At 41.5% G+C, this 14,234-nt stretch overlaps 1 protein-coding gene across 1 annotated transcript; it reads left to right on the top strand.

The window, feature by feature from the left end:
* The first annotated feature begins 1,563 nt into the window (after positions 1-1,563).
* On the top strand, positions 1,564-13,506 carry LOC120999705 (zinc finger protein OZF-like). The gene is made up of 3 exons (XM_040430727.1): positions 1,564-1,573; positions 1,657-1,780; positions 9,712-13,506. Exons 2-3 carry the CDS (start codon positions 1,696-1,698, stop codon positions 10,980-10,982), a joined length of 1,356 nt encoding a protein of 451 aa, XP_040286661.1. The 5' UTR covers positions 1,564-1,573; positions 1,657-1,695; the 3' UTR covers positions 10,983-13,506.
* The last annotated feature ends 728 nt before the right edge of the window (positions 13,507-14,234 follow it).

The following is a 14,234-nucleotide window of genomic DNA, read 5'->3' on the forward strand; positions in this document are numbered from 1 at the left end:
TTTTTAGCAATACTGATGGATTATTGACCAAATGCTGACCGAGTGAAGGCAAATGCTCAAAAGACAGGATCCATTTTTTGGGTGGTTATTGTTCTGACAGACCAGAGGAAGGGTAAAATAATCAGTAACGTCAATACAAACTTACTGCTGACACCCGCTCCACTCTGTCAGGGGGGCTCTACTTGTATAAGCGTTTAATAAAACAGGTTCTGTAGACATCTATGTGGAATCAGCTGACCACAGTGTAAAATAAGTGCGCTCTTTCACGCTACAGTACTGTAGGATCTTGGGCTTCTGCACGGTTCTTTATACCTGACACTGACCTGTAAGGCTGAGTTCACACTTGAGTTATTTGGTCAATTTTGGCCTCGTAACTGCCCAAATAAGTGAAGTGTGCAGTGATTCTAAGAGTGACGCCTGTCATGTGCGTGTCATACAGACTCACAGTATTGTTTCACTACCCCAGTAGACTCCCTATGAATGTTACTGCAAGGCACAGTGTCCTACACCACTATACAGGCTTTCTGCAGCCAGAAAATAGCATTTTTTTTAACGCGATTCACCGCAAATAAATTCATATAGAATCTTTTCGGAAAATTCGGCAAACCGGCCGAATCCAAATTTTGAGAAATTCGCTCTTTCTAATTAAGGTCTATAATAAAAAAAATCATACCTCATCCATTTGATCGCAATATGTCACCACGCACAAGATATCGCGTGGGATCGTCAATCAAGATGGCGGCAGGCTCTTCGCATTCAAACGGATGAGGTAAGAATGACTTTTTTACCCCACTTCAGGGAAAATTGATTTTTTACCACGAAGCATGAGGAAATTCGGCTTTGCGGTGAATTAAATTTTCCCTGAGATTCGCTCAACACTACCCATTTATAAAGATATTTATACTCAAAATAAAGATTAGATCTGGCTGCTGTATGTGGTACACTGCCGATGTGTGTCCTGTGTAACACTGTATTTACTACATAGCACAGGCGGCTGAGTGATATGGTTATTACCAGTCTATGTAAAAAAGAGTTAGATAGCTAAGTACACTATTGGTAATGCCTTTATAATTCTTAATTGTAAAACACTTAACTTGACATGTTCTTCCAAATGTAATGTGCTCTCAATTCTCCTTGATTTCCACCATTTTCTTAGGGTACAGGACTCCCTCATTTTTAAAGACAATGGTCCTTTCCATCAATGACCCACCAAGGATGGAGAAGGACAGAGACCACATGGCTGCGAGGATATTAGACCTCACCCTGGAAATCATCTCCTTGATAACTGGAGAGGTGAGAGTCTCACATGACATCACTCTTATCTCTAGTAATAAACCAGCGAAATGACTGGAAAGGTGAAGGATTCTTAGAATCTCTGTAGTGATCAGCATCTCCCCATACACAGGATTACACAGTAGTGAAGAAGTCGTCTGGTGAGTGTGTGACACCCCGTGTGTCAGGAGGACGGAGCAGGACCCAGAGCCCCATCACCGAGCCTCCACCTCATTCCCTGATACATGAGCAGAAGATCCTAGAACTTACCACCAGGATCACTGAGCTGCTAAGCGGAGAGGTTAGTGCTGCTGGGAATGCTGGGACATTATACAATAACGCCATGGGATGGGTCTGGTAATGACCTTATTCTTGTGTTGTCAGGTTCCTATAAGGTGTCAGGATGTCGCTGTCTATTTTGCCATGGAGGAGTGGGAATATTTAGCAAAACACAAGGATCTGTACAAGGATGTCATGATGGAGAACCATCAGTCTCTCACATCACCGGGTAAGAGGAGACCTTCTATGACCGTAGAGGAGAGAACAGTATTGAAAGTTAGTGTTGAAGAAGTGGTTGTAGATCCACTGTGCCACTGAACAGATTTGGCTTCGGGCTACTTAAAAAAGGAGTAATTGGACCCCATGCTTTTCACCCTTTTATTAATATGGACTCTACTGTGGGGAAACAACCAGACCATCTCCTCTTGGTGTAGTTTCTATTCAGTGGCTGCTCATCCAGAAGTGTAATCAGGAAACAAGCTGAGGTCAGGGCAGGTAGTGTTTGTGAAATCCAGTAAACAGTCCAAAAGTCAGGCAGCAAAGGGTGAAATCCTGTTAAAAGGAAGAGATCAATACATGGCAAATGAGCAGAGTAATGATGCACCTTCGCAGGAAACTGGCAACTAGTACCTAATATTCAGGCACCCTTCTACAGGGGAGGGTGCCTAAAATAACCCTGGCTAGTTATAAGCCAGACAGATTAGGACAAACACGAGCTGGCCCCTAAAGAGCCAGAGGAAGTACACAGTCCTGAAGCAAGTCTAGTGATGGTTTTAGGGTGACACGTTGCACCAATATATGGTGGGGAAGATCTTGTAGGATATGGAACTGTGCTCTATTATAGGAAAGGAATTGTTGCTTTTAGGCTTTTTGTACAATATGTTGCAAGAATTGCTGTCAATTAGTCCCACAAAAAAACAACCCAGTTTTTTTTTTTACACAAAAGTTGCTAAAGCATATATAACATGTCACGTAAAGTAGGGAACAATGCAGCTCTAAATTCCACCCGCAACACTGTCCCTACCTACTTGGATGATCTTTCCTAAATGGCAGCCCCCAACTGGTGGAAGGTCCATAACCTGGATAATTGCATGGACCTAAACGAGAGGGGAAACAAAAGTCAGACAGGCCAGAGAATAAATGTCAGAAACAAAGTGAGAAAATCCAATACCAGAGTGGGTTAGTTGTCAGAAATCCAGAGGTACAAACAGTGAAGCAAAACATTCTTGTGTGGCAAAGAGGACCAATCACGGGCAACTTTGGCCAAAAGTTGTCTGTTTAAATACAGGAAACACATGATGCCGGCAACAAGCCTGATTGGTATCTGGTCCCTGATAGGTTGACCAGCCTCAGCAACTAAATAGTGGTGGCTAGAGGCTAGGATCACAGCAATGGTGTAGGCAAGTACATGACAGTACCCACCTTTAACCACCTCCGGACCGCCTAACGCAGGATCGCGTTCTGGAGGTGGCAGCGCTGCGCACAGTCACGCATATATGCGTCATCTCGCGATGGCCGAGATTTCCTGTGAACGCGCGCACACAGGCGCGCGCGCTCACAGGAACGGAAGGTAAGAGAGTTGATCTCCAGCCTGCCAGCGGCGATCGTTCGCTGGCAGGCTGGAGATGTGTTTTTTTTAACCCCTAACAGGTATATTAGACGCTGTTTTGATAACAGCGTCTAATATACCTGCTACCTGGTCCTCTGGTGGTCCCATTTGTTTGGATCGACCACCAGAGGACACAGGTAGCTCAGTAAAGTCCCACCAAGCACCACTACACTACACTACACCCCCCCCCGTCACTTATTAACCCCTTATTAGCCCCTGATCACCCCTGATCACCCCATATAGACTCCCTGATCACCCCCCTGTCATTGATCACCCCCCTGTCATTGATTACCCCCCTGTAAAGCTCCATTCAGATGTCCGCATGATTTTTACGGATCCACTGATAGATGGATCGGATCCGCAAAACGCATCCGGACGTCTGAATGAAGCCTTACAGGGGCGTGATCAATGACTGTGGTTATCACCCCATATAGACTCCCTGATCACCCCCCTGTCATTGATCAACCCCCTGTAAAGCTCCATTCAGACGTCCGCATGATTTTTACGGATGCACTGATAGATGGATCCGATCCGCAAAACGCATCCGGACGTCTGAATGAAGCCTTACAGGGGCATGATCAATGACTGTGGTGATCACCCCATATAGACTCCCTGATCACCCCCCTGTCATTGATCACCCCCCTGTCATTGATCAACCCCCCTGTAAAGCTCCATTCAGATGTCCGCATGATTTTTACGGATGCACTGATAGATGGATCGGATCCGCAAAACGCATCCGGACGTCTGAATGAAGCCTTACAGGGGAGTGATCAATGACTGTGGTGATCACCCCATATAGACTCCCTGATCACCCCCCTGTCATTGATTACCCCCCTGTAAAGCTCCATTCAGATGTCCGCATGATTTTTACGGATGCACTGATAGATGGATCGGATCCGCAAAACGCCTCCGGACGTCTGAATGAAGCCTTACAGGGGCATGATCAATGACTGTGGTGATCACCCCATATAGACTCCCTGATCACCCCCCTGTCATTGATCAACCCCCTGTCATTGATTACCCCCCTGTAAAGCTCCATTCAGACGTCCGCATGATTTTTACGGATCCACTGATAGATGGATCGGATCCGCAAAACGCATCCGGACGTCTGAATGAAGCCTTACAGGGGCATGATCAATGACTGTGGTTATCACCCCATATAGACTCCCTGATCACCCCCCCTGTCATTGATCACCCCCCCTGTCATTGATCACCCCCCCTGTCATTGATCACCCCCCCTGTCATTGATCACCACCCCTGTCATTGATCACCCCCCTGTCATTGATCACCCCCCCCTGTCATTGATCACCCCCCTGTCATTGATCACCCCCCTGTCATTGATCCCCCCCCCCTCTGTAAGGCTCCATTCAGATATTTTTTTGGCCCAAGTTAGCAGAATTTTTTTTTTTTTTTCTTACAAAGTCTCATATTCCACTAACTTGTGTCAAAAAATAAAATCTCACATGAACTCACCATACCCCTCACGGAATCCAAATGCGTAAAATTTTTTAGACATTTATATTCCAGACTTCTTCTCACGCTTTAGGGCCCCTAGAATGCCAGGGCAGTCTGGTATCCAAATGTCTAAAAATGCCCTCCTAAAAGGAATTTGGGCACCTTTGCGCATCTAGGCTGCAAAAAAGTGTCACACATCTGGTATCGCCGTACTCAGGAGAAGTTGGGGAATGTGTTTTGGGGTGTCATTTTACATATACCCATGCTGGGTGAGAGAAATATCTTGGTCAAATGCCAACTTTGTATAAAAAAAGGGAAAAGTTGTCTTTTGCCAAGATATTTCTCTCACCCAGCATGGGTATATGTAAAATGACACCCCAAAACACATTCCCCAACTTCTCCTGAATACGGCGATACCACATGTGTGACACTTTTTTGCAGCCTAGGTGGGCAAAGGGGCCCATATTCCAAAGAGCACCTTTAGGATTTCACAGGTCATTTACCTACTTACCACACATTAGGGCCCCTGGAAAATGCCAGGGCAGTATAACTACCCCACAAGTGACCCCATTTTGGAAAGAAGACACCCCAAGGTATTCCGTGAGGGGCATGGCGAGTTCCTAGAATTTTTTATTTTTTTTCACAAGTTAGTGGAAAATGCTTATTTTTTTTTTTTTTTTTTTTTCATACAAAGTCTCATATTCCACTAACTTGTGACAAAAAATAAAAAGTTCCATAAACTCACTATGCCCATCAGCGAATACCTTGGGGTCTCTTCTTTCCAAAATGGGGTCACTTGTGGGGTAGTTATACTGCCCTGGCATTCTAGGGGCCCAAATGTGTGGTAAGGAGTTTGAAATCAAATTCTGTAAAAAATGACCTGTGAAATCCGAAAGGTGCTCTTTTGAATATGGGCCCCTTTGCCCACCTAGGCTGCAAAAAAGTGTCACACATCTGGTATCTCCGTAATCGGGAGAAGTTGGGGAATGTGTTTTGGGGTGTCATTTTACATATACCCATGCTGGGTGAGAGAAATATCTTGGCAAAAGACAACTTTTCCCATTTTTTTATACAAAGTTGGCATTTGACCAAGATATTTATCTCACCCAGCATGGGTATATGTAAAAAGACACCCCAAAACACATTCCTCAACTTCTCCTGAATACAGAGATACCAGATGTGTGACACTTTTTTGCAGCCTAGGTGGGCAAAGGGGCCCACATTCCAAAGAGCACCTTTCGGATTTCACAGGTCATTTACCTACTTACCACACATTTGGGCCCCTAGAATGCCAGGGCAGTATAACTACCCCACAAGTGACCCCATTTTGGAAAGAAGAGACCCCAAGGTATTCGCTGATGGGCATAGTGAGTTCATGGAAGTTTTTATTTTTTGTCACAAGTTTGTGGAATATGAGACTTTGTATGAAAAAAAAAATAAAAAAAAAAATCATCATTTTCCACTAACTTGTGACAAAAAATAAAAAATTCTAGGAACTCGCCATGCCCCTCACGGAATACCTTGGGGTGTCTTCTTTCCAAAATGGGGTCACTTGTGGGGTAGTTATACTGCCCTGGTATTCTAGGGGCCCAAATGTGTGGTAAGGAGTTTGAAATCAAATTCAGGAAAAAATGAGGAGTGAAATCCGAAAGGTGCTCTTTGGAATATGGGCCCCTTTGCCCACCTAGGCTGCAAAAAAGTGTCACACATCTGGTATCTCCGTATTCAGGAGAAGTTGAGGAATGTGTTTTGGGGTGTCTTTTTACATATACCCATGCTGGGTGAGATAAATATCTTGGTCAAATGACAACTTTGTATAAAAAAATGGGAAAAGTTGTCTTTTGCCAAGATATTTCTCTCACCCAGCATGGGTATATATAAAATGACACCCCAAAACACATTCCCCACCTTCTCCTGAGTACGGAGATACCAGATGTGTGACACTTTTTTGCAGCCTAGGTGGGCAAAGGGGCCCATATTCCAAAGAGCACCTTTCGGATTTCACAGGTCATTTTTTACAGAATTTGATTTCAAACTCCTTACCACACATTTGGGCCCCTAGAATGCCAGGGCAGTATAACTACCCCACAAGTGACCCCATTTTGGAAAGAAGAGACCCCAAGGTATTCGCTGATGGGCATAGTGAGTTCATAGAACTTTTTATTTTTTGTCACAAGTTAGTGGAATATGAGACTTTGTAAGAAAAAAAAAAAAAAAAAAAAAATCATAATTTTCCGCTAACTTGTGACAAAAAATAAAAAGTTCTATGAACTCACTATGCCCATCAGCGAATACCTTAGGGTGTGTACTTTCCGAAATGGGGTCATTTGTGGGGTGTTTGTACTGTCTGGGCATTGTAGAACCTCAGGAAACATGACAGGTGCTCAGAAAGTCAGAGCTGCTTCAAAAAGCGGAAATTCACATTTTTGTACCATAGTTTGTAAACGCTATAACTTTTACCCAAACCATTTTTTTTTTACCCAAACATTTTTTTTTTATCAAAGACATGTAGAACTATAAATTTAGAGCAAAATTTCTATATGGATGTCGTTTTTTTTTGCAAAATTTTACAACTGAAAGTGAAAAATGTCATTTTTTTGCAAGAAAATCGTTAAATTTCGATTAATAACAAAAAAAGTAAAAATGTCAGCAGCAATGAAATACCACCAAATGAAAGCTCTATTAGTGAGAAGAAAAGGAGGTAAAATTCATTTGGGTGGTAAGTTGCATGACCGAGCAATAAATGGTGAAAGTAGTGTAGGTCAGAAGTGTAAAAAGTGGCCTGGTCTTTCAGGGTGTTTAAGCACTGGGGGCTGAAGTGGTTAAGGAGGAACCACTGGACCCTTAACCAACGACCAATGCTTATCCAGATGAGTTTCATGAACGTTCTTAATTCATTTGTCAGCATGCATATCTCTATAAGAAACTCATGATCTCTCCTTTTGTCCATCACATTTCCAATGAGCCAGATATTGTACTTTACCTTGTCTTACTCTTCTGGAACCTAAAGTTTTAGTGACCTCATATTCCAGCTCTCCATGCACCTCATCCGAAGAAAAAGGTCTCAGGAGGGATGAGAGAAGTGACATATTTATAGAGTAGAGACCTGTGGAACATTATAGAGTAGAAACCCTTGTGGAACATAGAAAGAAAACCCCAAAAAGTGACCCCATTTTGAAAACTACCCCCCTCAAGGAATAAATCTAGTGGTGAAGTAAATGCTTTGACCCAACAAGAGTTTCATAGAATTTAGAAACACATTTCCAACATAAAGTTGTTTTAGCATCAAATTTTTCATTTTCACAAGGGGTAACAGGAGAAAATGCACCCCACAATTTGTTATGCATTTTTTCTTGAATACGGCAACACCGCAAATGTGGTCATATACCGCTGTTTGGGAGTACGGCATCATTCAGAAGGGAAGGAGCGGCATCAGGATTTTCTAACAATTGTAGCTGTTTGGGGGCTTGATTTTTGCGGGATGGGCTGTAGTTTTTATTGGCATCCTTCATGTTTGTATATGTCTTTTTGTTCACTTTTTATACAATTTTTTGTGGGGGTGAAGTGGGCAAAAATGGCAATTCTGTCAGTGTTGTTTATTTTAATTTTTTATGTGGTTACTCTTGCGGTAAATATTCTAGGATTATTTTGTTCTGTGGGTTGATATGGCCATGGCGATACCAAATTTATATTTTTTTATGTTTTACTACTTTTTCAGAATAAAATCACTTTGGTGTTAAAAATAAATGATATTTTTCTTTGCCCTATACTAAAGTCCATAAAATGTTTGTTTTCACCAATGTAGCTGTGAGGGGGCTTGTTTTTGTGGGACAGGCTGTAGTTTTTATTGGTACATATGACTTTTTGATTACTTGTTATTTCTTTTTTTGTGGAGGTGAGGTGACAAAAACAGAAATATCGTCATTGTTTGTTACATAATTTTTTTTACAGTGTTCACCACGTGGGATTAGTAACATGATACTTTTATAGATCAGGTCATTACGAACGCGCCGATACCAATTGTGTTTTTTTTTTTGTTTTTTTTTCACCTTTTTCTTGAAGATCCAGTGGGCCTGATGGTCATATATTGCAATGCACTGTATTGTCACTGTTACACTTACACCAAGCCTGATCAGCCTTAGGTAAATGGCAGCCCGGATGCCTTTGTAAGTTAGCATACAGTTACTTCCAAATGCGTGAAGGGGTTAAAGATTCATAATCAATTCAGTAAGAAGTTTCACGTTTTTTCACATTCCTATTTAGAAAGAGTTACAGGGGTATTCCGGTTGGAGCAAGTAATTCCTGTATCTACAGGATAGGGGATAACTATCAGATTGGTGGGCGTCCTACTGCTGGGATCCCCACTGATCAGGCGAACGGGGGCACCATACCCCCTGCAGGCTGCTCCCCTGAAATTACCGAAGAGGCTTGTCGCACAAATGCACGCGGCCACTCCATTCATTTCTATGGGAGTTCCAGAGATAGTCAAGCACTGTACTCTACTCCAGTCATTTCAGGGGAGCAGCAAGGGGCAAGGCCCCTGTTCTTGTGATCGGTGGGGGTCCCAGCGGTAGGGCCCCAACCGATCTGATAGTCATACCAGGGGATAACTTGTTCTAATCGGAAAAACTCTTTAATGAAAATAAATCAGTAAGTTGTATGTGCACTAAGATTGGCAAAAAATCTAGAATGCAACAATGGAAAAAAATATTCTTCCTAAAAGCCAAAAATAGGTAGGCAGTGAAATGGTTTAGGGGATTCAGAGGCTGAGAATTGAAAAAGATAGGTGTAAGTAAAAAAAGAAAGAGGAAAGTAGTTGTCATAATATGCAAAGCAAAATAGAGCATGACAACAAAAACAAAACAGAAGATGTACGAAAACTTGTTGAAAGGAAAATGAAGTTGTTGGCCAAGAAAGCCAATCAAATCACTTCTTTAACTTTACAAAGACTGCCTGAATAATGATAGTTGGAATTGTAGTGGTTGCCACTAGCACCAGTTCTAATAATTTCTCCTATTTACTTTGTTTCCTGTCTCGACTGATTAATAAAAAAAATTGGTTCTGGGAAAGTAAGAAAATTTTGTTTCATTTTCTAGGTGAAGACAGGATAAGATATTCCAATAAGCATCTCCATTTCTCTTCATACCATCAAGCAGAAGATAACAATACCACACAAGCTAATTCAATAACTCCTAATGTACCCTCAGTTCTTCACAGAGGAGATCTATCCACCGATACTGCTGGACACAAGAAACCTTCAACACTGATTGGCAGAACAAGAACTAAACAGAAATGTGGGAAACATTTTAAAAGGAAATCTAATCTTTTCTTGCTTGAGAGAAATCATGGAGTGAAAAAGTCATTTTCATGCTCAGAATGTGGAAAATCTTTTAGCAAGAAATTATTTCTGGATCAACATCAGAGAACTCACACAGGAGAGAAGCCATTTTTATGTTCAAAATGTGGGAAATCTTTTAGTCGGAAATCACTACTTGTGTACCATCTAAGAATCCACTTAGGGGAAAAGCCATTTTCATGTCCTGAATGTGGGAGGTGTTTTAGTCAGAAATCAAATCTTCATAGACATCAGAAAGCTCACACAGGGGAGAAGCCATTTTCATGTTCAGAATGTGGGAAATGTTTTAGTCGGAAATCACAACTTGAGATCCATCTAAAAAGCCACATAGGGGAAAAGCCATTTTCATGTCCTGAATGTGGGAAATGTTTTAGTCAGAATTCGTATCTTCTTAGACATCAGAGAACTCACACAGGGGAGAAGCCATTTTTATGTTCAGAATGTGGGAAATGTTTTAGTCGGAAATCACAACTTGTAATCCATCTAAGAATCCACTTAGGGGAAAAGCCATTTTCATGTTCTGAATGTGGGAAGTGTTTTAGTCAGAATACGCATCTTCTTATACATCAGAAAGCTCACACAGGGGAGAAGCCATTTTTATGTTCAGAATGTGGGAAATGTTTTAGTCGGAAATCACAACTTGTAATCCATCTAGGAATCCACTTAGGGGAAAAGCCATTTTCATGTTCTGAATGTGGGAAGTGTTTTAGTCAAAATTCGTATCTTCTTAGACATCAGAAAGCTCACTCAGGGGAGAAGCCATTTTCATGTACTGAATGTGGTAAATGTTTTAGTCTGAAATCATCTTTTGTTAGACATCAGAAAGCTCACTCCGGGGAGAAGCCATTTTCATGTCCTGAATGTGGTAAGCGTTTTATTCAGAAATCAGATCTTCATAGACATCAGAAAGATCACACAGGGGAGAAGCCATATTCATGTTCAGAATGTGGGAAATGTTTTAGTCTGAAATCGTGTTTTGTTAGACATCAGAGAACTCACACAGGGGAGTAGCCATTTTCATGTTTAAAATGTGAAAAATCTTTTAGTCAGAAATCACGTCTTGTTAGACACCACAAAGTTCACACCGAGGAGAAGCAATTTTCATGTTCAGAAAGTGGAAAATTTTTTAGTCATATATCAAGTCTTGCTAAACCTCAGAAAACTCACACGGAAAAGAGAAGCCAATATAAGTCAGAAATACAAGACATAATGTAACTCACACATTCTTACTACAGATGGCAGGATCTCAGTCTGTGAATCAGTTATAGATACAAGCCAGGTCTTGTTTTAAAGCTGACAATCCGGTGAAGAGAAATCCAGCACTGCATGGGGATCCAGGTAAAATCTCTTTTATTTCATGTGCTATAACATCCAACAGACCAGTATAGAAGTCGCAAATATGTTTCAGACCCATCGGTCCTTACTCATAGGATAGTTTTCTACTTGCTTCAAGGAAAGCGGCAGTTGGGGAGTTTGACTGGGGCGGCACACCTGTCAATCCATTACACAGATGTCCTCAGGTGAGCTGAGGGAGGATGGAAACCTCCCATTGATAACTACAGTATGCTATAAGTAAAGACTGTTGGGTCTTAAACTTGTAAACAACTGCACCAGTATGTTGGAAGTGCTACTTCATAGAATAGAGAGATTTTATCTGGATCCCTGTGCAGTGCTGGATTTCTCTTCACGTTTGATAATTTGCTCCAAAACCTTCCATGCATTTAGGGAGTATCCATGAGAAAAGAGGTGAGCTGAACTGTGTTATGTATTTGAAGCTGACAATCTAGGCTTCAAAACAAGATCATGGTCCAAGGCCTTTAGAAACAGGTGCCAGTGAAAGCTGCATAAACCTGCAGCTCTTACTCACAAGACAATTTCTAAGGGCTATATCTCCTGATGTGAAGCAGGTAATGATCCTGTAGTGGCACCAAAATGCTTGATGACCTCTCACCTTGATAAGTGCACAGGACCTAAACTAAAGGGGAAACAGAAGTCAGACAGGACAGGTTGGAACCAGAGAATAAAAGTCAGAACCAAAATGAGAAACAAACTCTTGAGTATAATACGAAACAGGTCAATACCAGGGAGTTACATCAGGAGTCAAATAGTCGAATTCAGGAATGGGTCAGCAATCAGAAAGGCTGAGTTATAAACAGTGGCACAAAACACGCTTGTGTGGCAAGAAAGACCAATCACAGGCAACTGTGGTCAGTAGTTGCCTGTTTAAATACTCTGCCAACACCAAGCCCAATTGGTCCAGCTTCCCATAGCCACCATAGCAATGCAGAGATTGCCACGGTAGCGCGGGCAGATAAGTACATGGCATACCTATACTTATTTGGGAAAATCATAATCGTACTGACCTGCAGAATGAAGGTACCATATTTTTATTCTATATGGTAAGCAGTGCAAATTTCCAAATGCAAATGGTGGAATTGCTGTTGTTTTTTCACATTCCCACACAGAAAAAGTTAATGAAATAAATCCATACGTTGTATGTGCCCTAAGACTGCCCAAAAAGTTGGAAGGCAACCGTGGAAAAAATCATTCATCCTAAATGCCTAAAATATGGCAGTAATGGGGTTTGGGGATACAGAGGCTGAGAATTGAAAGGATAGGTGTAAGTAAGAAAAGAAAGAAAGAAAGTAGTATTCATAATATATAAAGCACAAATAAAGCATGACAGCGAAGACAAAAGAGAACATGTATTAAAGCTTGTAGGGAAATAAAATTGAGTTGTTGCCCAAGACAAACAATCAAATCCCTTCTTTAATTTTCCAAAAGCTGCCTGAAAAAGTATAGTTGGAATGGGATTGGTTGCCATTAGCACTGGTTTTGATAATTTCTCCTATTTACTTCATGCTTCCTAGCTTGATATTGTCTCAATAAAGCTTGATTAATATAAATAAAATTTGTTTTAGGAAAGTAGGAAAATTTTGTTTTAATTTTCTATGTGAAGACAGGATGAGAGACTCCCATAAGCATCTCCATTTACCACCCTATGATGAAGTAGAAGATAACAATCCCACACAAGATGATTCAATAATTCCTAATCCCTCAATCCTTCACAGCGGAGATCTATCCACTGATACTGCTGGTCACAAGAAACCTTCATCAAAGCAATCATTAATTGGCAAAACAAGAAAAAAACTGAAATGTGGGAAATATTTTAAAGGAAATCTGATCTTTCCTTATATGAGAGAAATCACAGAGATAAAAGGTTATTTTCGTCAGAATGTGGAAAATCTTTTACCAGGAAATTTATTCTGGATTCACATGAGAGAACTCAGACAGGGGAGAAGCCATATTCATGCCCAGAATGTGGGAAATGCTTTTGTCGGGAAAAAAAAAGTCTTGCTACACATGAGAGAACTCACACTGAAGAGAGGACACTACCGGTCAGAAGTACAGGACATAATGCAACTCATACATTCTTACTACATATGGCAGGATCTCAGCTTGTGAAGAAACTATCGATGCAAGCCAGGTCTTATTTTAAAGCTGACAATCATGTGAGGAGAAATCCAACACTGCACAGGCATCTAGGTAAAATCTCTTTATCCCATGCAATTAAACATCTGACAGATCAGAAAAGAAGTAGTTAATATTTTTTAATCCCAACATTTCTTATTTATGGCATAATTTGCTACCTGGTACAAAGAACAGTGGCAGTTGGGGACTTTTACTGGGACAGTTCAAATGACAAACCATTACATAGGTTTCTTAAGGTGAGTGCAGGGAGGACAAAAACCTCCTGTTGAGAACTGTGCTATGAGTAAAGGCTGTTGGATCTGAAACTTGTAAGCGACTTCTGTACCGATATGTTGAATTTTTTATCGCATGGAATAAAGAGATTTTATAAGGCTCCAGCGCAGTGCTGGAATTCTCTTCATGTGTTTGTGTCACAGCTATATTGGTGTTTGACCGTGACGCGGTTGCCGTGCAGACTGGTTGCCAGGGCAACTTGTGGTTTGCACGTGCACTTCCCCTTTAAGGTGTGTCTCCCTGCTGTTTGGTGAGCAAGGGGTTAATCTTCTGGCTACTGGGGATTAAGGTGTTTCCTGGGTGTGGCCGCAAGCTTGATATAAACCTGTGGCTTGCTGGCTGGTTACAGTTGTACTACAGCCTTGCTTGGTGTTGGAGCTTTCCTCCCTGCCTGGGTGTTCCAGCCCAGTCCTTGAGGGCCACCTTATGGAACATAAATTGTCCTCCCTTTTGTACTCTCCTTGTACCTTTACCCTCACTTGTTGTTTGTTAGGTGTG

Source organism: Bufo bufo, chromosome 4 (genome assembly GCF_905171765.1).
Source record: "Bufo bufo chromosome 4, aBufBuf1.1, whole genome shotgun sequence".
Classification (NCBI taxonomy): Eukaryota; Metazoa; Chordata; class Amphibia; order Anura; family Bufonidae; genus Bufo; species Bufo bufo.

Coding starts and splice junctions, on each gene's coding strand:
- LOC120999705 (XM_040430727.1), top strand. CDS start 1,696: ATGGAGGAGTGGGAATATTTAGCAAAACACAAGGATCTGTACAAGGAT. Junction 1,781..9,711: donor TCAGTCTCTCACATCACCGG/GTAAGAGGAGAC, acceptor TTCATTTTCTAG/GTGAAGACAGGATAAGATAT.